The sequence below is a fragment of the Conger conger genome, chromosome 2 (genome assembly GCF_963514075.1).
Source record: "Conger conger chromosome 2, fConCon1.1, whole genome shotgun sequence".
Classification (NCBI taxonomy): Eukaryota; Metazoa; Chordata; class Actinopteri; order Anguilliformes; family Congridae; genus Conger; species Conger conger.
In genome coordinates, this window is record NC_083761.1 from 52,518,383 (window position 1) to 52,545,275 (window position 26,893).

Here is a 26,893-nt window from a genome sequence, read left to right on the forward strand (position 1 = left end):
GGGAGGAAACCGGAGTACCCGGAGGAAACCCACGCAGACACGGGGAGAACATGCAAACTCCGCACAGAGAGGCCCCGGCCGACGGGGATTCGAACCCAGGACCTCCTTGCTGTGAGGCGGCAGTGCTACCCACTGCACCATCCGTGCCGCCTACATATATATAGATTCTCTAATTAAAATGAATCTTTACAATAGCCACTAAATAGGCACACTGCCCACACCCCCCCCCCCCCACCCCACACCCCAAGAATGCCCCCTTTGTCCCCAGATCAGATCACATCGTCTCGCAGCAACAGAGATTCTGCTGAAAGCGTAAAATATTCATCACTGCATCACAGTGGCCCTGCGGTCTAGAATGCACTGTAACTCGTTTAATTCCTTTCCCTCCCTGCCCGTCTGCGTGACACACCCTACATATTTTCCCCGAACCACTGCCCACCCCTAGGCACCGTGCGCGTCCCTGCTTCGGGGAAATTTCGCCAACGGTGAAGGGTGAGCGTTTTTGGCAACGCGGTTCAGAGTCCAGACGGGCGAGTCGAGCCGAGCTACGCGGCGCGCGGGAGAACACCGCGTTCCTCGACACTGAAGCTCCGAGAAAAAGGATTCGTAGTGCAACAGGGGGGAGACCGCATCGTGCCATTATAGAAATGTCACTTCCAAATAAAATGAACAGACAGGCTATATCTAACGCACTCGGAAAACTAAAGCGGATGAACGACCCGTGGCGCTAGGGCACAGCTGAAAACGCTCGTGTGCCAACGTGTGGCTCGTTAAGCAGAGCAGGGGGGATCCGAGAGAACATTCCAGAATAGCTTCTGTAGAAAATATAGGGTACTATAGGTCATCTCACCACTTCTGCCTGCCTGTCTGTCTGTCTAAGATAAAGAATAAGACACTGTTGAGATCTGCTATGAACGTGAGAGAAAACCGACCGTATGAGACCGCATTGGCCTCAAGGTTTTTGCTAGGGCATGTACAGTTTTTCCATTCGCAATGTCAGAGGCACTTGAGACTAGAAGATGAACCTTTCTTTTAATTTCCCGTCAAAATTCGAAATTTGCGTTCCCGTTTCCGTAACCCTCCATACGCTAAACAAAAAAGGCTACGATCAACGCACGTTTCCAACTCAATTCCAGTTCAGCGTGACAGCCAGCAACAGGCTAATCGAAGAAGAGCAAGTCGTATATATAGGACAACAAGAAATGCTGAAAAATGGAGACTGCACTGCGTAAGGACAATTTCACATTTCTACACCTTTTACGAGTAGCTGTATCAACCGAGATGCAAGATAGTGCTTTTTTCCCCGAACCAAAAACAGGTAAGTAAAATAAATAAACACAAGCTTTAAACTGACTCTGAAAACCTTATCCCACACACCCATTTTGAATACATTCAGCAAGAAATTCACTGCCATATATACACAATACAGACAGAACAGTAAAGCAGCCCCTCCGAAGCTTATGGTGGTGTTCGGTACACACGGATTAGCCTGCGAGCGGACACAGACGACGCATGCGCTGCATGTATGGGCCAGTAGCATAGCTTTCGTCTTAAGAGTTGTCATCTCTGTCATGGATGTCAAGGACCAAGGAGGTTTTTTTTTTTTTTTTTTTTTTTTTTAAATCCAAATTTCAACACTGTATTTCTCATGAGCAAACAATAACAAAATTATACCGGTTTTGTCTGGTGTGAACCAATCAGAGCCATTTCTTAAGTCTCTGTATACCAAACAGCAAGTAAATATCTTAACCTATCTTATAAAACAACTAACAAATACTGTAAATAATGGGAGTGAAACCACCGTGCTTCTAAATCATTATCATGGCAAATGAGGAGTCACACTTTTCCACTGAAAATCTTGGGAGGCTAATTTACACTTTTATGGTACAAACAGAAAAACAAAAAAAAACAAGAAAAAAAACAAAAAAAGAAGGAAGATGGGTCAGTTGTGGCCGTCATCAAGAATCTCCTTCACAAAAGAAGCTACGTCTGTCTCCTTGGCGTCGTGCGACTTGAAGAATGCGTGCTCCTGCACAGAGGACAGAAAAGAGTCAATAAACTGCCTGCTATGACAACGTCTTTTGTCACATAACACTTTACTTGAACTCCTCACCATAAGGCCGACATAACACTGTCATACAGGGGTTCAAATAAAAGGTCACCCCATTGTGCTGAAAGATTTAGTATATGTAGCAAATCTCGATGTATACTCAACTTACCATGAGTTCAAGGTAGTTCAATCTCTCGCCTGGATTCTTTTTCAAACTAAATGAAAACGTACAAAATAAAATTATTACTGGAATACAAATACTACAAAAAAGAATATTCCATTTCTAATTGTATTACATCTTTCCATTTTCCCCCAACTTTTGTCACTAGTGCCATCTGCCCTTCTTGGAGCAAGGCCAAATAGGCCCCAGTTCAGTAGGATTGTTACTGAAATAGCGAAAGCTTGACCTGTCTATGTTGTGGCTATAGGTCCCTGCGTACAACAAGCACCTACACAGCCAGGAGCGTTGAAGTTTTATTTTTTGTGTATGCAGTTGATTTTGAGCATGCACACCTACCACACCTGAAATCAATTTCTCTTCGCATCTCTCTGCACGAGAAGAAAGTGACATCACACCATGCAGTTAAAATGGTGCCTGACTCGCTCTTTATGCCAGTGGTCCTCACTCCTGGTCCTGGAGAGCTGCAGACTGTGCTGTCTTGTGCTGCTACTCAGCACTTAATTGATCAATCAAAGCATTTAATTATACAGTTAACTCACCTCACCTGCTTTCATGGTTCTGTACTGGTTGCTGATATAAGGCAAAAACAAAAACCAGCACGCCCTGCAGCACTCCAGGACCAGGAGTGAGGACGACTGGTTTATGCGTTCAGGGGTTAAAGGCAGAAGTTCAGTCGACAGTAGGGTAGGGACGCCTCACCAGTGTGCAGTGAATTCGACAAAGTCCTTGGAGAAGCGGTCTGCCGGGAGCTGAGGGGATGGCTCCTCCACCACCTGTTTCAGCTGCTGGAAGGGCGTGCCCCACGACTCGTACGGGAAGCGCAGGATCGCCATCTCAATCTGACCAGACAAGACACAAGCGCTCATTACCCATCACTACCATCAGAGAGGTGCATGAAAACAGCCATAAAGGGATTCAGTTAGGGGTTTCACAGTCAGGTCCTTAAATGGGGAAAATAGGACTAAGTTTATGTGGAAATGCAGCGGACGCAAATCTGATTTTGTTTAGGGGGTATTATCCCAGGGCACAAGACATTTGTGGGCAGACAACACTGAATACGAGCCAATTACAACTACGGTCCTAATGACCAAAATTGTATGTTACATGCTTAGGTAACACTTGATCATTAAGAAGTGTTGTGTCAGAATCTATGTGCTATATGTAGGAATACAGAAACAAATAAAGGCTGAGTCCATTACAGCAATATTAGGATAACAATATATGTACATTTTCTTAAAAATAATAATAATTCCTTCAGTAAAACCTATAAAAGGTCAGTATGCCATGCACCATGTTCACCATGAGTCATTTAAAGGTTTAATTTTCCTCCAACTCGTCACAGGTACTTTTGACGTTTGACCAGCACAAAACACCTCTACACCAGTTCCTTTCCAACCAATAGGAATGGACACTATTTCTGTGGTCAGTAGCTAATCATTCCTTTTAGTTAATATGCATTTTTGTGTGCAGTAAGTATTTGCTATACTGTAAAAACTCTCACAATGAATTGGGGTGCTAAACCACAGGTGAGAGGATGCATGCTGATGGGTATATAGAGGTTCAGGACTCACCAGAGTGATTCCCAAACTCCACACATCTGACTTGACATTGTAGCCATTCTGGCTCAGCTCAGGGTTGATTCTCTCTGGCTGCAGACACACATGTGGGAGGAAACCGTTAACCATACATGGAAGACACAAAGGAGAGACAGGGACAGCCAGCCGCAAGAAAATGAGTCAGGGTGTAAGTGCACAACTCCAGTCCTGGAGGGCTGTTCTGCATACTGGTTTTTGTTCCAACCAGTTACCTTAGTTTTAGTTTTCTAACAGCCCTATAAACTAGGCTTGTTCACTCCTGTTCTTGAGCAGAGTAAAATCTTTAGGAAACACTTGCAGCCTGTAGCTGGGGCCTATACAAATGTCAGATCAATATATGGTTGAGTTGAGTTAATAAATAAGAGCAGATGTTGCCACAAAATCCTGAAACAGATCGTCACTTGTTGTGCACCGCAGGTGTAACCTATACACACTATGGTACATGCATCTGAGGACTGCTTGCTGAATTTGTCAATGTGTTTGAATCAGTCCCTGCTCAAATAAACCACAGTAGAAACAGAGGAGTGTAAATCATATACAGAAAGACAGAAGAGGGTTACTCCCACAGAGACATGGGGAAAACAGGGTAGAGGGAGAGGCCTTCAGTGTGTAGCTAATTTTACATACGGAAACATTATCTTAACAGCCTTGAACAAACCTGTGCATTTTAATCTCACTGCTGCCTTAAGGTTCGATTTCTCTCCTTTAATAGCACTGCAGTGATGAAAGTAGGCGTATGAACATGTTCTCACTCACAGCCATGTAGGGCTTGCAGCCAGCGTCCAGCGTCTTAGCCACAGAGTCCACCAGGTAGCCACTGATGCCGAAGTCACACATCTTCACGTGTCCCTCTTTGTTTATGAGTACATTAGAGGGCTTTACATCTGAAAATCAACCAGGAAGAACACAGTTATAGCTTTCTCCAAATTGGCTACAAGGAGCTAATTACAGAAAGTTGGAATGCTGGCACTTGGCAGCTGCCGCAGTCAAATTTATGTTATGATTTTGGTTGGCTAGAATTCCGTTTTTTTTTTTGTATAGAACGATCTTAAAATGCTGTGCTATCTATGGCTGTATTTGCCATAAATATGAAACCGTAATCATAAAATCCCACAAGAGGGCGCTACTTACCTCTATGAATTACAGACAGCTTACTGTGCAAGTGCTCTAATGCTTTGACAATCTAGAGGAGAATATATTTTAAAAAAGGGAGAGAGTAATTGGGTTATTTTTGTTTATTTTTAGGACCCCATAGTATTAACTATTTTCACAGAGAAATACATAATTCAAAAAGCCTTCTGGAATACAGAACATGCAATGCTGACTAAGCATTAGACCAGACAACGTGAGATACACTTCAAAGAATCAGGCAAAATCTACAGTTTCTCCATTTGCCGTTCTTGATAGAACCATTACACCACACCACGTAAAAGCCAGATACTTACCGACACGGTTATCTTTCCTAGGATGTCCTCAGGAATAATCTTCCCTTTCTCAATCACTTTTCTGTAGAACTTATCCAGCGAAGTATCCATCAGCTCCATGCAAATCCACACATCGCCCTGAGGACAGCACGCACAAAAACAGCGATGATTATCGACTAATTACTTACAAAAACACTGTCTGTATGTAAGGTTTTCAACTGCCCTGTAGAGCGATGGATATGCAGTAGAACTGTAAACCTGCATTGCTGACTTACAGCCAGCCAAGCCGACATGGAACTGGATCAGGGCTGGGTGCGATACCGGCATGACTTCTACTGCTATCCATCCAATTAATACTAGAAATGGCAGTATGACCTACCACTGCGAGAAAGGAAGAATCCCTCCGCATATTTAGACGCAGTGAAAACGCATCTTTTCAGACCGTACCTTAGTCCCCCCTCCCGATCTACTCCCACCCCCACCCCACAATATCCATCTTCTATACCATATATATATTGGTGTGTGTAACTATATATATATATATATACACATTTTCACTTCAAGATTTGATGCACTTGTTAATCACTTTGGATTAAAATCGTCAGCTAAATTACTAAAATGTAAATGTAAATGTATGATAAACAATTTGCAATGTCAACATTTTGCAAGCGAACTGTCTGTTTTGAATGAACCAGCTCGTTAAAAAAAGTGACGTGATGTTAGGAACAACACGTGTGGAGAAGTGGAAACACATGAGGGAGTCAGAGCCAAGTGACACCAGAGGTGAAGCCCCCTAGTCTCCATCTGGCCACACTTTCACATTAAGCATTACGTGGAAGCACGACTGGGCCATAAACGATTTTGACTATTACTGAAACTTTCTAAGCATAACCTTCACCCATCTTTTCTGTGATCGTGTTATGTGCTTCAATCACACGGAAGCTGCAAGCCCTGTTACTGAGAGGATGTGGTATCGACACCCAATACAGAGGAGCGGTATAAATGTAATACATTTAAAGAATACATTTATTTTATGGAAACAGTTCACAAGGCCTCTCTTGGGGGCTTTGTTTTCTGGCTTTTTCAACTGCATCAGGTATAATTGATGGTTGTATTTTCTTCTTTTTTTTCTTAATTACTTTGCATAGTAGTTCTGCAGGTTGCATATGAGAGTCTTTTATGTTCAATGCTATTCAACATTTCAAACCATAGTGTTGATGTTCCATTTAACAATAGTGCAACTGCATTTTGACCAATTACATTTCAGTTTACTTATTGTGTAATTTGTATTGGCAAATACTGCCAAATACCATTATTCCAACAAAATGAATCATGATATTTTGGCCAAATAGCCCAACACTAAATGAGATTGTATAGTTTCACAAATAGGCCTAGCATTATTGCAAAACAATAAAACATGGGAAAGACAAAATGAAGCAGTTCAGATAAGAAGCGAAAAAAAAAACAAAAAACTGAACGTTCAAATAACATTAAGATTTCTTCTGGTTTCATTTTTGTCAACCATTGGTTATAACTTCAAACGGACAGAAGCCCATTTAAAAATATAAAGTTACCTTGTGACAGTATACGTACAAGGGCAAAAAAATAATAAATTGTAAATTGATGTACACATCAGTTCAAAAATGCCTCCAATCTTGAAGCATTTGTATCACAGATGCAGTGATTAGTACCTACATTTCAACCACAAAATCTGTTTCAGTTCCATCTTAAGCTTGTGGTATTTAAGGCAAGATCATATCAGTGTCTTGAATTCAACTGCCGGTCCATCAATGTAATAAATAAAGGATCAGACCATGCCCATTGCATGAACAGAATGAAAGACAATACACACAAGCCATGAAGTCTTCAGACCCACCTCTCTGAAGAGAGCTCCATAGAAGGTGACTGTGTATGGGCAGTCTACGGTCCTCATAGAGATGTCCAGGTCCATCAGTAACCTCTTCTGCTCCTGACTGTTGACTGTGGCTCTTATCCTCTGCAGACACAAAAGACAGCTCTGTAAAGGATGCAGGCTCTAAGGACTGGGCTGGTCAGTCAGACATATTGTACAACCTACAGGGAAGTCCACTTATTATAATAAGAACGTGTGGGATAACTCTTAATTTCAAAGTAAAAAAAAAAAAAAAAAAAATTGTTGTTTAGACTTTTTTTTAGAATAAAAAGTCAATAAAATAGGCTAAACATCATGGCATCTGTTTTCCTGTTCTTTACAAATAAGCATTAAAACATGTGCATTTCATTGAGCAGGGTCTTTTAGGACCAGGTCAGTCAGTTAGTGGATGAGCACCTTTCATAGATTTGCTAGTTGCAGTTTTGTGGATTACTACAGTAACTAAGTCTTGCGGAGTCTGAATTGGATCAACACAGTCTTGACTTCCTTTGACCATTCCTTTGCAGGGCTGCGTCAGTGAAGCACTTGAGGCTACATCTCATAATTGTATGAGTTTTCCCAATAGGCATTTGAGGCAGAAATTTTGGAGGGTGGGGAGTTGATTTGACTGACGTTAAATGACGAGGGGGAAGCAGAGCCGTAGCCTGTGGCTATGGGGGGCGGAGAATAGGCACTGCAGCATATATTCTTGGAGGGCAAGGGAAAATTGACAGACATTTGATCCAAATACACGGCTGCTGGTAGACAACGACATCAAATCTCAAGTTTTCAAGTGGATGGCAAAAAAATAACTTTAGTGTGAAAACACACAAGTACAATAACTTTTTTGCAACATATACTTCGCATGGTTATGAAAAATGGACTAAATTGTTCATTTCAGCTGGTTTTGACGACGCCGGTGACAGCCTCTTACCTTGACGGCCATGATGGTTCCGCTCTGGGCGTGCCGTACCCTCTCCACCACGCCGTACGCCCCCCTGCCCAGCTCTGACAGTGACACCAGGTCATCTGCCTGCACCTCGAAATTCTGCACAAACACAGGGAGAGCACGCCACTCAGGGTCAACGGGGTGTGCAGAGTATACTGCCGTCAGAATGCTAAGTGCATTAGCATCTTTCAGTGAGTAAACAATTTTGGGCGATGTAGGGGTTTAAAATGGTTTATGTTTCCAAAGAAGGGCTCAGAGGCTCTGGTCCAGTTTTTAATCATTAAATTAAATGAAATGCTTTTATCCAAAGCGACTTACAGTTGGTTAGACTAAGCAGGGGACAATCCCCCCTGAAGCAATGTGGGGTTAAGGGCCTTGCTCAAGGGCCCAACAGCTACAAGGATCATACTGTGTGGCTACACCGGGGCTTGAACCACAGACCTTCCAGGTCCCAGTCATGTACCGTAGCCACAAGGCTACAGGCTGCCCCAACAACACTACACCAGTGATGTAACTGGAAAAAAGCTAGTGAGCAGTGAATCCAACATGGTAAATCGTCATTCAAGGAGAGACAAAAATGTATTATTTCTAAAAGGCTGGCCTTGTCATCAAGTAATCTCTGTTAATGCACACCAATGTCAGCTGTATGAACAACAAGCAGTGCTGTGATTGGTTGCCAAGTGTGGTTACATGGAGAGGTCACATTCCAGAATTTGCCACAGCTTCAGTGGCACTTCATTCTGAGAAATTAAAAAGTTTGCAACTTTAAAAACTATTCCTTTTCCCAGCACAGTCATCACTACTGACTCGTACACGGACGGCTATGTCTCCTCAATTGTTTTTCATTGCAAAGTCTGACACGTTCAAACCCTCCACGTGAGAACCAGCATGAAAACATGAAGGCATCATAATTTAGCTGGCCATATCCTTGGTGTGCTCGTTTGTGGTTCCAGGCGAGAATGCTGACGCAAGCCGTGACTCAGCGTAAGAGGTGTGACTACACAGGCTGGAAATGTGTTATTAAGGACTGTTAGGATGTCTGTTCCAGACCTGGGTCAAATATACGTAATGTTTTGGATACAAACACATTTCTATGCTTTACTGAGCTTGCATTGCATGGTGTATTGGAACCTATCAAATACTATCAAAGTGCAAGCCCAGTGCTGTTCTTTGATCTCCAAGATGAGAAATAATGAATATGAAATATGTTGTTATGGTTCTATTCTGTAATAAAAAAGTAATTATTTCAAATAAAGGCAGACTAAAGAAAATCACAACTTGGGCTACAGGTTTGTACAGTAGGGTTGTAGGTTGGATGGCACACATCCAAAATCGGATCATCTGACCTCAGGCCCTCCAGAAGTGACAAGGGAATAACCTCATCCAGGTTCCAGAACTTTCCAATACGAAGTCATAATTCGGTTCCCATGTGTGGTTTGCATTTTCATTCATCTCAATGCAGGTGAACACGGATGCTGACGACACAGCTCTTCCTCAGAAGCCGTCAAGTCTTTCTAGAAAATTCATTGTAACAAGCTGAACACGTTCTCTCAAAAAGTCACAGTTAGCACTGCGCTCCACGCCTCTGTGTCCCAGGAAGGAAATGAGACGGAGGAAGTCGCTAACAAAAACCAACACGTGTACTAAAAGGGCTGACTCCACAATGAGCCTACGGCGTGGCTCCAGATTTGTGCGAGATGACCATGAAACAGCGAAGGGCACAGATATCGTAGCGTTAGCAGGCCGAGCTCTCCCCCCACTGCACGCTGATGCTACAGTGGGAGGTTCTCAGATGCCTTACTCTGGCACCCCATTCAGGCTGTCCTCCCTGCATGCAGAAAAGCCATCTTTTTATAACAGCCCGGATCATTATACCAACACATTTTATAGTATGTACTTATTCTTGTGGGTGGAGTGTGCGCCAATTGCATACGTGCTGCAGAACATGCTACGAACAGGGCAGAAGGTAGCAATGTACTTGCCATTTTGAATCACGCCATTTTTACATTGGAAGCGCTAGTATTTTATGCATGTGGTTTAATGTCAGTTCCTAAAATCTGCACTGCCGCTTCTGACAAAATTTCCCCTTCCCTGATGGTTAATGAAGTTTAATCTATCCTATTATTTGGTTTTTCTGGTCCAACATGCCTCACTGAACAAGCCCTTGTTTGGGTTGACTTGACGTCAGCCAGCTCCTCCAGCAGCCCCTGATAATGGCTTTCACTACACTACACAGACATACAGATTACAGACCCGCACACAGTTATTTGTTACAGTTTTCATTATCTTAAGTCTGAGAACTTTCCAGCGCATGACACAATGTTTTGTTTTCGAGGGGCTGGGGAGGGAGACAGACTCACGCTCGTCGGCTAAGGAGACGCAAGGTTAAACTGAGATGACAATGGAGACATCACCAGCGTCCCCCGCCCGGCCAAACGGGAGTAATGAGAAGCCCATAAAAACCTGTCCGGCGCTGGCCCGACTCGCTCGTCCGCACGAGGCCGCAGCCAGGGACAGCTGGCCGCCTTCCTGAGCCGCGCGGCGGCCAAGTTCCGGTCGGACCAGGATTGAACCGCCCGGTTCTGAGTCGCAGCGACTCTCCCGTAACCCGATACGCTGCAGCCTCCGGCAGCGAGAATCAAACAGGACAGGCGAGCGTGACACGAAGATGCAACATAAGCCTCCATTGTCATGGCGACTCTTAAATACCCGGCCATAAAAAGGCAGGAAGCGAGCGCGCAAAAAGAACACCGTGTTAGCGTTGCCGTCTTTCGGCAGATAGTCGACCACTTTCCTCTAATTATTTTCGGTCGAACGTAAACAGGATTAGAGGCGGCGGTGTGCGCTGACAAAGGCCGCACCTGTGGCCCTGTTGACTGTGGCCTCCGGCAGAATTCCCATTCAGCCCGAAACGGCACTGCCCCGCAGTGCTCTGTACGAGCCTGATCCCCGACGAGACCGGTCTTCACAGGACTGCGTGTTTCATGCAGGGCCAGGCATATTTCTGACATTTCCTTTTGAAATGACATTTTGGCTATGCAAGAGAAGAGGGTTTGAAGAGGATGCTTAGGTAATGGTTCTTCTTGGAAGCGGGCCGTATGCTATTCGAGCGCTCGGTCACCTGTCTCTCTCTGGTTGGGGCAGCATGACCTCAGGCTGCAGGCATGATGCAGCTCATCCTGACCCCGCGCCTCCGAGATCAGCACGCTCCAACCCCCCCCTTACACATCCCACAGGAATGCTACAGCAGAGCCGCAAACACTCTGCCAACTACGAGACGAACCCAGAGCTGCAGCTACACCTCCTTCACACTCAACCTGCTACGCAAATGAGCCTGAAAAACAGCAGTAAACACAGGCTTCGTTCTGCGAAGCTGTCCATCTACCATCGACGCTTGTCAAAGCCAACAGAGCCAGAAAGCTTTATCAGAAACACTTGTCCAAACACGCGCGCACGAGCACACACACACACACACACACACACACACACATTCACGCACATGCAAGCGCGCACGCGCACAAACACATTTGTGTATATGCGCACGCACAGAAACGTGCACGTACACATGCACGCACAGACACAGAAACAGACACATATGCACGCACAGACACAGAAACAGACACATATACACACACGCATTCACGCATACACAAACGCACATTAATACACACGTGCACATTCATGCATATGCACGTGCACACACGCACATTCGTGCATACGTGCACGCAGAGAAATGCGCACGTACACACACGCACGCAGACACACACATATATACACAGGCGCGCACACCCACGCACACATTCACGCATATGCAAACGTGCGCACAGGCACCCCCCCTCCCCCCAGCTTCTTTTTCCATGCTGTTGTTGTCCAGCGCTGAGGTCTGCAGGTATAAATAAAGCAGTAACTCAGTAGCGCAGATATTCGCTGAGCGCTCCCGGTGATGTCAGTGTTGACAGAGAGAGGGGAGGAGGGACGGGGGGGGGGGGGGCGGGCAAGTTTGTCTGTGTGCTCGGCTCGGAGTGTCGCTGCCGCGTGACCTCAGCTAGCCCCCTGTCTCCCTCCCTCCAGGTCTCCCTCCCTCCCTCCAGGTCTCCCACCCTCCAGGTCTCCCTCCCTCCAGGTCTCCCTCCCACCCTCCAGGTCTCCCTCCCTCCCTCCACGTCTCCCTCCTACCCTCCAGGTCTCCCTCCCTCCCTCCAGGTCTCCCTCCCTCATGGAGACCAGCTCCGCAGCCAACTCCGCCAAAAGAGCCAGGGCCCCTGCGGCTGTGGTCAGCTCTCTCTAACCCTCCCCTCCTTTCCACTCACCTTGTCTCCGATGGTAATGAAGGTCCTGGAGTCCAGGTTTCGGGGGGGGCTGCAGAAGGAGGAAGAGCAGAGCGTTTTCCATTAAAAAGACATGAATCAATATGGCATTCCTGCAGGTTCAGTTCAAACCGGTGAAACGTGCAGTAAAAAGAGATTGCTTACAGTCATACGCTGCACCCTGCCCTGGTCTTTATTGGGCCTCAAGGGCACCTACAAAAATACTCACACGGGGTTGGGCTCTTTTTGCTTGAAGACCTCATCTGGGATCCTCAATGCAGGCTTTTTCTTCTTTCCTGAAAATGAAGTGAGTTCAGTTAGAAGAAAGTTCAGTTCCTATTTTTTTTAAATATTTTTTATATCGTTTCACTTAGCGCAGACTGCTTCTGTGTGTGATGAAGTATATTCCACATATTTACACCTGTGTCTGATGTTCTGTACTGTGGGGTTCACAATGGAGGGCATCCAGGCATCTCTATAGATAGCAAACCCAATGATCAACACAAATCCTCAAATCCCACATGCAACCAACATAGGCCAGCATGAGCCGGAAGAGGACACTGCAATAGAAGAAGGAACTTATCCCAAACGCTGATTAAGGCTTTAACTGGCAGCCCGTAGACTTCCGTGCTGCTAGTATGATGACAGGGAAGATAAGAAAGGCCAGTGTTTTAGGGTAAGCGTGTCGTATGAGTCATTCAAGACGTGCGATGTTCTTTCATGTGCGCCGGCTGCAAGAGCATAGCTCAGAGGTGACGAATCAGATGAAGCTCAATCGGTGCCGACAGACGGACTTGGCGACCACCGCCAGAGAAAAACGCTTTGTTGCAGGCGACCCGGGGGACGCCGGCCACACCCGGACGTCTGAGGGAATTCACCTTTCATCTTTAAGCAGCCTGTCACCTTCATCAGGAAGTGCACGCACCTTCTTTGATATCAGAGAGACACGAGAACATTCCACCCGCTGAAGAAACTCTTTTGGGGTCTGGGGAACAAGTCTGCACATTCCATTTCGGTACATTTGTTAGAATCCTTTTTGTGACTGTTTCACAACCACAATTACTGCAGACAAGTCACGAAAGTCAAATGCACACCTCTTAAGATCACTGAAGAGCAATCATCAATGTGCAAACATACTAAATAAGAATGAATAAATTGTTGAATTGTTGACTTTTTGAAGTCTTCGGACGAGGGGCCGGAGCGAAGGGTGCGCTGTGCTGAAAGTGGGCACTCCGAATTTAAACCCGCGTCCCCCAGTAAAATGTGCGGCTGCCCTGTCCTCCCTCTCCTCTTTCCATCGGTCCCGACGAGGCCTGAGCCAGGTTTGACGGTCACTGGGTATTAATACCTCAGCAGCTGCTAGCGCAATGTTAAACCAACCAGGCTGCTGCTTCAAGGGGCTTCACCTCCCTTCACTTCCATTAGCCCAACGATGGATGCAACGTGTACAAATGTGTGTGAAATCTGCACGCAAGACGGCCCAATATCAGCAGTCTAGCAGGGAGCTGTGATGAATCGACCACAGTGCAGCTCCATTCAGCCTTACAGAGAAAACAGACGCCTCATTTGTTATGAAGCTATTGGGTTTCATTGTTTACTCGCTGCAGTCAGGTTATGACTAACGTCAAGGGTCGCGATGAGGGCAGACATTCGTTTGTTGGACGTAGAAAGGGAACAGGACTTTTTCTCCCCGGAGATTACAGCGGCTCATCCTGTTAACGTGCCGTTCTAGCGCGCGGAAGGGCTGCACGGTCCGGTTTCAGATAAGGACTGTGCCAGTGGCAGTGCCAGTGCCAGTGGCCAACGTGCAGTTGGTTCTAGCGAGGATGGGAAGGTGTCCGTTGGCAAGGATTAGCGTCTCATCGCTCGCTAGCAAAACCCCTCGTGGTCATATCGATGCCTGAAAGTCCACCAGCACAATGCATATGAAGGGTCTTCCTCCAACTCAGGCCTGCAAATCGCAGAGTGATAAGAAGCAACAGCAGCTCCGCCAGCTTTCATGGAGCGCACGCGGTCCGCATTCTCCTACAATGAGCAGATGCATATGGAGTGAAGAATTTGGACAGTGACTCAATTTTAAAGGGCTGTAATTCCCACACAGTGCACTCGATATGGATGTACATACCCTCAAATTAAAGCTGACAGTTGGCACTTTAATTTGAGGGCATTCGTATGGAGTGCGTCCGGTAGGACATACAGCCATTTAAATTTGAGTCACTGTCCAAATACTTATGGACCTTACTGTATATGATGGGGCATTCCACACATGGGATTAAAGGGGGGAGGGGGGCATATACAGCAGGGAACTGTCACCATGTTACTGCCTATAATGTGAATCTTCTCAACAGCCAAACAACCTCTGTTTACCCCCCAAACAAAGACTAGGGAAGTGACAGCCACCCCAGCCCAGCCACCCCCGCCAGTATGTTCCACTGAATGTGCTCACCATGTGCTTCTATATTTAAGTGTGGAGCCCCGGCAACACGCTCTGCTTATGAATGGCTGAGCACACAAAGCCCCACCTCTCTGGTCCCCGCTCCGGCTGCAGGCTGCCGTCTCTCAGTGACCGTGTGAGTCACCGTAACTCAGCTCGAGTGGCACGTGATTGAGAAACCCAGCTCTAAATCTGACTGTGCCCAGTATCTTTCCCACACAATGGCCCCAAGCTGTGCCCACGTACTTCAATGTCTATAACAGGAATCCAATGATCCCAAGCTGTGCCCACGTACTTGAATGTCTATAACAGGAATCCAATGATCCCAAGCTGTGCCCATGTGCTTCAATGTCTATTACAGGAATCCCATGATCCAATGATCCAATGATCCCAAGCCGTGTGAGGACGGGAAGGTGTCCACATATTCAATATGCTTACAACCAGGCTAACCTAATGGTATATAATACTTCTCTAAATGCAGTCTCAATATACACTCAACGAGCACATTATTAGGTATTTGACTGTTTTTGGTCTTCTGCTGCTGCAGCCTATCCACTTAAGAGGTTTGACACATTGTGTGTTCAGAGATGCTCTTCTGCATACCACTGTTGTAATGAGTGTAATGTGTTATTCCCAATACTGTCACCTTTGACCAGTCTGGCCCTTCTCTGACCTTGGTCATTAACGAGACGTTTTTTGCACGCAGAACTGCTGCTCACTGAATATTTTTAGTTTTTTTGCACTATTGTCTGCAAACTCTAGAGACAGCTGTGTGTGAAAATCCCAGGAGATCAGCAGTTTCTGAGATACTCAAACCACCATGCCTGACATCAATCAATGGTCAAAGTCACTTAGATAAATTTTTTTCCACATTCTGACATTTGATCTGAAAAACAGCTGAACCTCTTGACCACGTCTGCTTGTATGCATTTAGTTGATGCCACATAATTGGCTGATTCAATATTTGCATTAACAGGCTGTACAGGTCTACCTGATACAGTGCTCACGGAGTGTAAATGTGCTACTTCTGGGACTGATACAGGCAGTATCAGGAACATTAAAGGACTGCAATGGTCTCAGCAGTTGTGTCCTGGTACAGGGCCTGGGACACAGCCTAAGGTATTTGACACTGGAGTGGAGCCGGCAGGAAAGCCTCAGATTCTAAAAAGGGGTGTAACACCATGGAAAAGCTACCAAAAGGGGTGTAACACTATGGAAACGCAACCAAAAGGCCGCCTTCACAAGAGACACCCAGGCATTCCCTAAGTAAGGAAAAGTATGCAATCTTTTAGTCAGGCAACACGTCTAAACAACTCACATGTTGGCGCAGCTCTGGTATCCCAAACCCTGCATTAGGAATGCCTGTCGCAGCAGAGAACGTTCCGGAACAAGGAGTTCCAGTGTCAGAATTCAGCCTTCTCATGAATTCCAGATCAGATTGAAAGGTGCGCAAAATGCGAGAAATTCTATGAAAATCAACACAATTCAAGGCTGTACAGAAGATTTGCCATCGGATGAAAGTTAAATTGTGCAGATGAACGTTAAAGTCACGCTAATAAGTATGTGGAAACTGGTAAAGAAAAAAAAGCTTTGTCAAAACCGAATCTTTTAAGCACACATGAAAAATGCTCCCTTCTCACTGCCTGAATGTGTGCAGTTCACTGGCATTCCACAAATTATTTCCACAGTGTGGGGAATCTGGGTGAAGCAAAAGCAATGAGGTCACTTTCTTGGAAAAGTAAAACTAAATAAATAAAAACTGCTTCCTTCACCCATTGAGGAAACTCATAGGAGTCTGCCAAGTCGCATCTGAAACTTGTGCTATGCTGGGAATGTGTGTAGCGCACTGTCCTGATATGGACTACAACTTTTTATTACACGCATCTAGCCTCCAGCATCGCTCAGACAGCAGACTGCTGGTTAACATCCACCCTTCAGAGTGAGGGCTTACATTCAATACAACCGGCCACTCTGCTTCCTCCCTCACCACTACAGCCAGGCTTAAGTTAAAATAAATAAATCCATAAAGAGGCTGAAAATATGTAGGTTTACATATTAAACACCAGTACAAAATTAGGGGCAGGCGGTCATGGGCGGCATTACGGACAATTGAATAAATACGAACACTTGCATGAAAACCACAAGAAATTATGAATGGGCCTCGTTTCCTCATATCTCGGATGTCACCAGTGCCGGGTCATGTGCGCGAACGACACATCCCCCCCCCCGCCCGCCCACCCCCTTCACCACATCCGAGCGTCTGACCGGGTGCCTCCCACACTCTGGCTGCTGTTGTCGTCCGCTGCCGCTGTCACTGAGCCCACGCCGAGTCACGCTGACCTCACGTAGGGCTCGGTCACGAGGACGGCCACCTCCGCCGCTGCGCACGGAGCCTGTCAGAGCCGGGCCGCGCCAAAATGGCTGAATGTGAAACACAGCGACCAGACTTACCCACAAAGGCTGGTGAAACCACCCCTCCCTCTGAATCCAGCTGTGCCCGGCATTAAAACCCGAGACCCCATCACTTGTAAATAATGTTCTGCAACAATCAATTCCGGGTGGCTCGTAAATAATATTCTGCAACAATCAATTCCGGGTGGCTCGTAAATAATATTCTGCAACAATAAATTCCGGCTGGCTCGTAAATAATATTCTGCAACAATAAATTCAGGCTGGCTCGTGTTCCCAGTCCTATTCAGAACTGATATCGCTGTCAGAGGCGGATGCAGATATTTGCTGCAGGCCTGTTGCTAAGAGAGTCGGCCAACACCTACAGCATTCTGATCTCTCCAGAGACATGGAAGCGTGCGCTTCCAGCGCAATGTCCTCCTCCATTAAAGCCCCTCAGTTATGTGCCTGCAGATTAAAGGCACGCTGGACTGCAAAAGTGTTAAAGATCGTGTTCAACGAAACACAACTGCATGAAAATTATGAATTCAACAGCGTATCAATGCCTAAATATGAATGTTCCCAGCATTGGTAACTGATATTACACATGCAAGGCTCTTTCTTTCATGGATTTGCCAAATGGTACTGCGTTTCCTCCCTCTGGTCTAGAGCCCAAGATGTACGCGGGGCATAAATGTCTCGGTCGGCTCTCAAATGCCGGCCCGCCTATTTACCTTCCCTCTTCTCCATGCATTCCCAGCAGTGACGTGAACAACGTGCTGCTTAGAGGAAGTGTGAATGCATGGCCACTGACACCAGACTAGTGGTCGGAAAGGTGAAAACGTCTGTCGTTCTGCTTCTCCATTAGCGGAGAGCTGCAGCCCTTCTATTCGCACAACGGCATTTTCGTCGCCCGCCTTGGTCCTCATTCCAAACTACCGTCGGCTCCCAGCGTACTTGTTGTAGCAAGTCAGCATTAATTCCTGGTTGACAGGCTCTCTTCTATGCGCTCAGACTTACAGTGAGGGGGCTGGGACAAGGCAGTGATCTAAGTACAGGAAACGATCTGGCTTCTGAGGGAACTGTACAGTCACTACTGCAAATACGATTTAGCACAAACAGACCGGTGCTCTGGCTTCACTGTTTCAAAAATGAATCCATTTGAACAAAAACAAGAGATGCCATTAAGCTCCAGCCTCAGTTCCTTTTGGGTATCGGCGACCTCAATAAATCACTTTTTTGTATTGCTAACAAAGGCCTAGTTACTCAAATATACTAATCTTGTACTCGCTACACATTTGTACATGGTGCAAATGGTTCCTCTCACTAAACGATATCAAAATAATGACAAGATCGAAAACTTTGATCTTGATGCTGCTGGGTGGCTCATCTGGGTAAGGCACCATGCTGTGGCGCAAGAATGAACCTCATGGCATCAAATCAAATCCAGCAGGGTGGGTTTGTTTACTACGTTTTTGGCTGTGCTTGCACATTATGGTGGGAACTAGTCATGTTCAGCCTCAACTTGATGTTTTTTGTTTATTAAAAAAACATAACAAAAGAAAACACTTTGGAGGAGTGCCGATTTTGCTTCTGCAAAAGTCAAAGTAATGCTGCCTCATGTTTACAACTGCTTTATTTGTCACATTAATTCATTTTTCCATCTCAAGACAATACGTGCGTGAGTCCTATGTGAAATTATGGCTAGTTTTATGGCTAGTGTGTGCTGAAGAAATGAGAAGTGGTGATGGTAATTAATTAAATGATCATTTTAATCACTTTCTCCTGTCATGCAAGTATTACGTATGAGATGGAAATCCAAGTGAATTGATCCGAAGATATATCTAAACAAAATTTTACCACACATGTTTTTTACTCATGTTGAGCAAGCTAGCTAGCTCATTTTCACTTTTCATTCAAATAAACCACTTTCTCTTGGAATTTTGCAATGCGACAGTTAAACAGTGTAAATATTATAATCAATAAGACACCAACAGTCAACTGGCTCAAGAAACAAGAGTCACTATTTTGTTGTGGTCCAAATCTTGGTCAACACCTGCAACAATTTCTTCTTTTTTTTTTTTTACAATTTTATGAATGCATTATAATTGCAATTTCCTGCATTTTGGGTCTTTTCTGTGTGAAGAACAGAAATCTTGTGTCCTGACCACTGGTCTGAGATGTGATACTTCTCACAGCATATGAAGGATTCACTGATTAGAGATTGTATGATGGTTCAGGTTGCCCTAGTTTCAGACCTGTGTCACCTGTACAAATCACCTGTTCTTTGATTCCACGTGCTTGGAACTAAATGAATGTTATATCATCCAGTGCCAATTTGCAGAAACTCTTATCCGGATCGACTTACGTAAATGCATGCGTCTATCGTGCAATCAAGGATTTGTCAACAGATATTTTGATGTCATTTGGGAATGGCCTACAGCACCTAGATGAGCAAGGAGAGGGCTGGATTCACAGTAGCAAATTTCAACATTCAGCTTTAATGATCACTGAGTGCATTTGCAAAATATGGAAATAGTGTAGGTCTCGCAGGCAGCACACATTAAAACAGCTGGTTCATGCATCGAGCGTGCTAATCTGTTAATGTAGTTCATATTTCAGTATCAGTAACACCAATATTGCCTGTGGTGCAACAGACATATCGTGGACATTTGCAACCAAATCACAACATCGAATTTCTTCGATTTCACTTTAAGAAACATACTGCTTTCAGTTCCATTTCATCGGGAACAGTCAAAGTAAGAAAGGAGTTCAAAGTAACAGAACTCCACACTCAAGAAACATTATTCATCACTGATAATAGGATAAACTCATCCCATAACTAGCTTAGGAAATGAAATACAGAGCCAATATGAACTACCCAGCTGAAAGCAGAACTATGGTGTTAGCCGACCTCCTCCCTCTCTGGCCCCGCCCCTCTGTGGGGGGGAGAGGGTGAGAGAATAACAGGATGAAAAGTTCGAATCTGCATATATGGCATAGCCTACTACTCGTACTACGTTTAAATGAAGATCAGCCTGAAGTGTAGTATGCTAGTATGCAGTTTTGAATGCAGCCTATGTCTAGGCCCTGTACTGAAGTGAATGTGCAAGCTGAGGTGGGGGGGGGGGGGGGATTGCAAAGGGTGGTTGTTCACACATCCGTATACCACCCTCTCTGCAAGATGCAACAGAAAGGTCTACTCCCCAGAAGGGAGGCCTAGACTCACACAGTAGGGAAATCATGCTGCACCAACTGCATTTCACATGCAAATCCTAAAAAAACAGGGGATTCCACCAGATAACAAACAGATTCGCAAAATGAAGCTTTAAACGAGGCACCCGTCAACACGTCTGATATGTCCCCATTTAGTGAAGTGCATTTCTCCAGTGCTACGTACACCATATCCCCTGGCCTCTGCCATGTGGGAGCGAGGACTCATCGCACCTCCCACACATGCAAACAACTGCTCAGTCACGCAATCCCCTGGCCTGCTTTTATAGCACTCTGATTTGGTTACTATGACCACACACTGTTATCCAATCAGGGAAAGAACGACGAGAGAGAAGAAAAAAAAGAAAGAAAAGTTGACAGGAAGTACAGTTACCTGCCCATGTTTGCTTTCCCTGTGCAATCTGGGTCTCCGGTACTCCTGGGGCTGTGAGTCATGGTGACGGCTGCACCCGTGATTGTAAAAATCGGAAGGGCCTGCTGCACTAACGAACAGGACCGCGCTTCATACTCACGACTCGGGCTACACCACAGACCACAGAATCGCTTACGCTGCAGACACCTGTACACAGCACCAACATGTACACTTCCACACTCCTTTACGGAGTCCGGGCCTCCACATAATGCCGTATTTAATAACATGCAAGGCTCAACAGACAATTGCGAATCTTGAGTGTGTGCCCCCTTGAGAATCTAAATGAATCCCTGCAATGTGACATTTAGGCTTTTTATTGCTATAAATAAAACCTTTGACAAAAGGCTATTTTGTACAGATGAACTGAGAATTCACTGTGCCGCCTTCAAAAGGGCAGCAACAAAGGCAATTGTCCCTTTGTTTTCTAAGTGGTCCCCTTGACCTGTGTAGAACCCGTGATTTTATTGACTCATTTTCATCCACATTGAGAGAGACAATTCTAAAGTGACTTTACAAGCAGAAGCCAACTTCATCTGAGGTTTCCCTTTTCCTACAGTGTGAAAAAAAGAAGAAGCTTTTGTGCCTCACCGTTCTTTTCAAAAAGCGGACAAAAAGCAGACCTCACCAATGGGTCAGGGCCCTTTTTTCTTCCTCCCGTTCTTTTTTTTTTTTTTTTACCCTTTTACTACCTGCCCTGCTCTGAGACTTCTGTATACATTAATGAACTTTTACAACCGAAAACTCTCTCTGTGGCCCTCTTGTCTCAGCGTGTGCCATCTGTTGCTCAGAAGACAGGAGACTGCGCTCTTTCCTCTGCATGAATGCCATAAAATTTGAACTCTCTCTGCTTCCTCCTCTCACACAGCCTACAGGGTGCAACAGTTCCCCATTCCCTACTAATACCACCTCATCCTAAACATCCCCGCTACCCTAAACAGCACAAAAGTACCGTGCAGTATAGGCCAAACAGAACAGTTAGGGTGAAAGAGCTTCTTATCTGGAGGCTGGCGGGGATATGACCGAGAGAGGAAAATAGCACTTGAGGAAAGAGCTACAATGGTTTTGGCGGACTGAGCCTTGGATGAGACTGGGGTAGCCCTCTAGTAAGAGAGGAGCAATGAAGTTAAATTATACAATAAACCATGTTAGGAGAATAGCCACCTATTTATCAGTTCAAATCTGCTTCACAAATGAAACCCACCTTTCAACAAGGCAAATTTCATGCATGAAAGCAAAACAAAAAAAGATCCTGAAGACATCCATAAACCTGTTTCGGCTATTACATAGCCAACCCATTTTTCAGAGTAGTTTTTTTTCCCTCATCTCCTCAAGGTGCCACCATGAAGACAAAAATAGTTGACAAATGGTCAAATTTACTCAAGCAAACATTCAAGAATTTTTGTAAGTCAAAATTATTATTTATTATTTATTAATAGCGTAATCGTCGTTGCGCAATGTGAAGTATGACTTTTATCTCTAAAGGGACACTAACCTTTAATAACCCTAACCCAATATTTAGCCATGTCTCATCTTGGTCTGGATATTTATCACATTCATGCTCCAAGTATTCTGTGCTTTGTGTTCCAAAACAATACTCAACATGTCAAAGTGGACATTAAGGTGACAAATGGGGTATGTACAAATGAAAATAGCCTAAATAAAATTCTGACAAAAAACATCTTTACTTTTACAAGCACTACCTCCAGTGAGTGTATAGTAATTAACCTATTTGCTTATCAAAAATGTTCACGCGTTAAATATCAAATGAATATACACTACACTTTTGCATTTTATACATAATTTGCGACTGCTAATTGTGAGAAGCTCTGTGCTCCTGGGAGGCTGGCTAGCAGGAGGGACTATGGCTCTGAGATACTATGGAGGAAGACTTGACTGGGTGTCAGCTTGACCTGCTTCATTCTCATTCAGCCATTTTCACTTGAGGCCTTTATACTGTACTGCACTGCCGGTCCTCTTGTCAGTTCCAAATGCACAATGTAACAATCCTTTAGCCTTTCTGTCCCTCACCTGCTCAATGACTCATAGTTCAAGACACAAGTCCAACAGAAAAAAGTATCTGTTCGTATACCTTCAGGGGAAAATATATGTGGGAAAGTTCAACAATAGGCAATTGACTCACCCTGTTTATCTCCATAGCCAGGACTACAAACTATCGCAAGTCAAATGCCAACTGTCAGAGTCATTCTCTGGGGTACTATATTTAAGTCTCTCGTTCCCTCCACAGGGAAAATGATCAATCAATTCCTGACTGCAATAAGACCACTCTGCAAAGATTAATGTAATGTGCATCATTGACCTCTCCTGTTCAATTTCTCTCATCTCTCAGTTTTGTTGGAGAGTTGCTCATTGCATTTAAAATAAAATATGAAACAAAAACAATTCAATGCAAAATCCTGAAATCACACAAAAAACTGAGAAAGGTCAAACCAGAGTTCCACATGCAGTACTAAAAGACAAAGACAACCTCTTTGTTTTGCTAAATATATACAGGGTACTTGAGTTGCACCCCAGATCCAGCTTTTAAAGTTTTGGCAAGACCTTGCTCAATTTAATAAAAAAAATACTGCCTTGGCAAGTCAGTCACTGGGAGGCAGACACGGTCAAATCGTCTATGGAAACAAGAACAGCAAGAAGAATTTATTGAAGATTATTCACCATACCCAGTACCCACCCTTCGTTTCAAACGTGTCTTTCCTTCTTCCTGCCTCCCACACAGGCAGAAACTCACTCCTGTCTGTACACAGACTCTCAGCTTACAATGAGTCAGCATCACAATTCACCGGGAAACACCGACATGAGTCGCCTGATTGACCACGAGCAAACAGACAATTGCAGCAAATGGTCTTTAAAGTGAATAACTTCACTTTTAAATCAGGTTTTTCGTGCAACAATTTATTACATAAGACAGCACAAAGCGAAATGTTTTAAGTTACCATAATAGGCTACGTCATGGTTATCCACGATCATAAAAATGGTTATGCTAAAATCAAAGGACAAAGAACTTGATCGTTTAATTTTACTGCCATGTAAAGCAAAATTTCTTGGAAAAGTCTGGCAAAAATATGTACCTCTGTAGTTGAATCCTAGCTATAAATAATGAAGCCACCCAAATACCACGTGACAGACCTAGCTAACCATCAAACTTCCTACAACTGATTTATATCTACATTAAACATACAACATAAATCCCAATTATTATCAGATTCATACAACAAGTTTTGTATGGTTAGGCACTTAGCTAGTCGGCCAGAAAGTTTATGCAAACTATCCAATTCAAAAAATGTATTTAGCTAGCTAACGTTAGCCAACAATCTGAGTCTCACCTGTTCCTCCCTCAAACAAGTGATATTTTTTTTACGATGTAACGTCAAACGTTACAATCTTTACTTTGCAATGATAGTCGTGTAATAGGACGCGTGTTATCACATAATATAACATGAAAATTTCAAAGAATAAACAAACAACGAATATCTATGTTCCCAGCTGTGGTCTATTTACTGGAAAAGCATTGCTAAATTCGTCTACAGGAAATCGTGGAAGGGGCGACACCTTGGGTAACTACAGTCCTGTAAGGAGAAATCTAAATTTGGAGCACTCTCATGGTAACGTTAGTTAAAATTAATTTAAGCAAAACAATGTGATACGTGCCCCGATTTTAGCAAGTAGCGTTAGACATTTTACCCCTCGCATGTAAATTCGTTTCAAATATGGATTGAGATACAGCTAACCGCAAGGAGCTCTATGCCAAATCACTGTGAATGTGTGCACATTTAGCTAGCTATATTTATCATTTTAAAAAGGAAATTACTTACCGGTACCTCTGGACATTGACCTGAATGCGCCTTCTGATATTAACAGCACTAAAAACTCTCCTTTTGCACACAAAAATGCACGCAGCTAACTAGCTGGTTAGCTAGCTAACTATGCAAAACGGTAACTTATCCGTTTCCTTTTCAATTTGCAAAAAGAAAAAACGTGTTTGCTGTATACCAAGGCAACCAACGGAGGATACACCGAAATAAAAATACACCAGAAATCAGTCATTCAACTTCCGTCAGAATTTGAGGTTGCAGGAATTTCTTCAAGCAGGAAAACAATGCAGATATTATTTTAGCAAGCAACCGGTGCAGATTGCAGCAGGAGCTGCGTGCAGAACAGCAGCAGTTGGCCGTAATACAACTAGCTAGTTAGCTTGCTAAATGCTATAGTAGCTTGTAAAGTCATTCGTAAGATCTATTGTTGAGATATTTTTTAAGTAAAGGGGCCAATACGGAAACAAACAAAAAATAGATGAATAACCGCAACCTCGTCGCAAAAGGTTGCTGGCTGAAGGACTTTGTTCGCACCCTCGCTCAGTGACTGGAGATTTTAATGAATGACGTCATCTGCTAACGCACTACAAAGCTGGACAAATGGCAGCGCAAGAGATACAATCGTCGTCCAATGGAGTTGCGTGAGAAGAGGAACGGTTTTTTTCCTCCGAAAAGTTTTAAAGCTACCAGCACTGTTGGGTGCCTGAGTGGTTCTCACAATATCCGCCTGCTGGTCAACTGGACGTATTTAACAAATTCATGAACTTCCCACGTGTTTCTTAGCGTTCATATCTTTCATAAATATATCCATCTGTGTAATGATGTACATTCATGTCAGCATGTGCTTCGGAACCAGCCATTAGTACCCTCTTCTCATTGAGGTTAGTTAATCATATACACACACATACACAGCCGCCAAATGCAGATCAAACCATTTACATTTTGCTGTGTTATGGCTGTGTCAAATTGTGTTATAAAAATCAATAATACCAATGTTGTATTTAGCAAAAATAAGATTGAATATTTTTTTACTGTTATTCATGATAAATATAGTTTCTCATCACTCATGTGTCTTGCAGTTGACTTACCTGCTTGTGCTTGCCTGCATTGTGCACAAATTTGAGACGTTTTTGTGCTTGTGGAGGTAATTGCCCCTGTTGTTGTGCTTGCATTTTGTGCTGAGCCAGTGATTATGGCCATAACTGACAACAATGTACTGAGCAGAATTAATCCTCAGCAACCCATAACAACTGCTGCAGCTATGACATTTGATGTTGTCTCTTTCTTGAAGCCAATCATTTCACCATTTTGACCTAATTTTACCTATATACGGGGTTATTACTGCCTCATAAAATAAAAAAATAATATGAACCTTGCATAAATAACATGTTTTTTAAAACAATCTTGAAAAACAAAGAAAATGATTCACAGGTGTTTTGCACTCACAAACAAATAAGTATAAAACTCATTGGTATTTGAATACTTAAGGCCATCCTAAGGGGTGGGGCAGCTTGCAGGGACATGCAGCATGTCTAGACATAGTAAGGACTTACTTTTCCTGCATCATGAAAATATGTTTGGTCATATAAACACCATTACATTACATTACATTATTGGCATTTGGCAGACGCTCTTATCCAGAGCGACGTACAACAAAGTGCATACCCATAACCAGGGATAAGTTCGCTGTAAGACCCTAGAGGGAAGTACAATTTCAACTGCTACCTGTACAACAAAGATAAGGACAAGGGCCTTTTATTTTATTTATTTATTTATTTATTTATTTTTTAAACAAACAAACAAACAAACAGAGCAAAAGTGACCAAAGTTAACTATCCAAACACTGCTTACCATAGAGTGTACAGTACTGTATGTGCCTATCTCATGCCATATGCACTCAGGGGCAATAATATTTATTAATTTTACTGGGAAGGCTAACTGAGAAGTCAGTTATCTTTTGGAGTGGCTATTTGGGCAATAAGTGTTGGTAAGTGTTTTAGCCAATCAGATGTAGGAGATAATCAGGTGGCAAGGGGTTGAAGGTCAGTTTTGTGGGTACTTGACCAGGACACACTATTAACACCTCCCATGAGTCAGGACCTTGGTTTATCATTCAATTGATGATATTTTCCATGGGACAGTGTCCCCATCAGTTTGCTGGTGCTCTGGATTTCTATATTGGTCTAGAGGGCGGA

General features: G+C 44.1%; 1 protein-coding gene across 1 annotated transcript; it reads right to left on the minus strand.

Moving 5' to 3' along the window:
* Nucleotides 1-233: 233 nt before the first annotated feature.
* On the minus strand, nt 234-25,266 carry LOC133122061 (dual specificity mitogen-activated protein kinase kinase 3-like). The gene is made up of 12 exons (XM_061231741.1): nt 24,699-25,266; nt 12,627-12,693; nt 12,401-12,449; nt 8,076-8,189; nt 7,127-7,246; nt 5,272-5,388; nt 4,958-5,009; nt 4,583-4,710; nt 3,803-3,880; nt 2,931-3,070; nt 2,220-2,265; nt 234-2,029 (listed from the first exon to the last, which is right to left on the minus strand). The coding sequence occupies exons 1-12, from the start codon at nt 24,712-24,714 to the stop codon at nt 1,943-1,945; spliced, it is 1,014 nt and encodes a 337-aa protein (XP_061087725.1). The 5' UTR covers nt 24,715-25,266; the 3' UTR covers nt 234-1,942.
* Nucleotides 25,267-26,893: the final 1,627 nt, after the last annotated feature.

Coding starts and splice junctions, on each gene's coding strand:
- LOC133122061 (XM_061231741.1), bottom strand. Junction 4,711..4,957: donor GCTGTCTGTAATTCATAGAG/GTAAGTAGCGCC, acceptor GTTGATTTTCAG/ATGTAAAGCCCTCTAATGTA. Junction 2,266..2,930: donor GTCGAATTCACTGCACACTG/GTGAGGCGTCCC, acceptor GTTTTCATTTAG/TTTGAAAAAGAATCCAGGCG.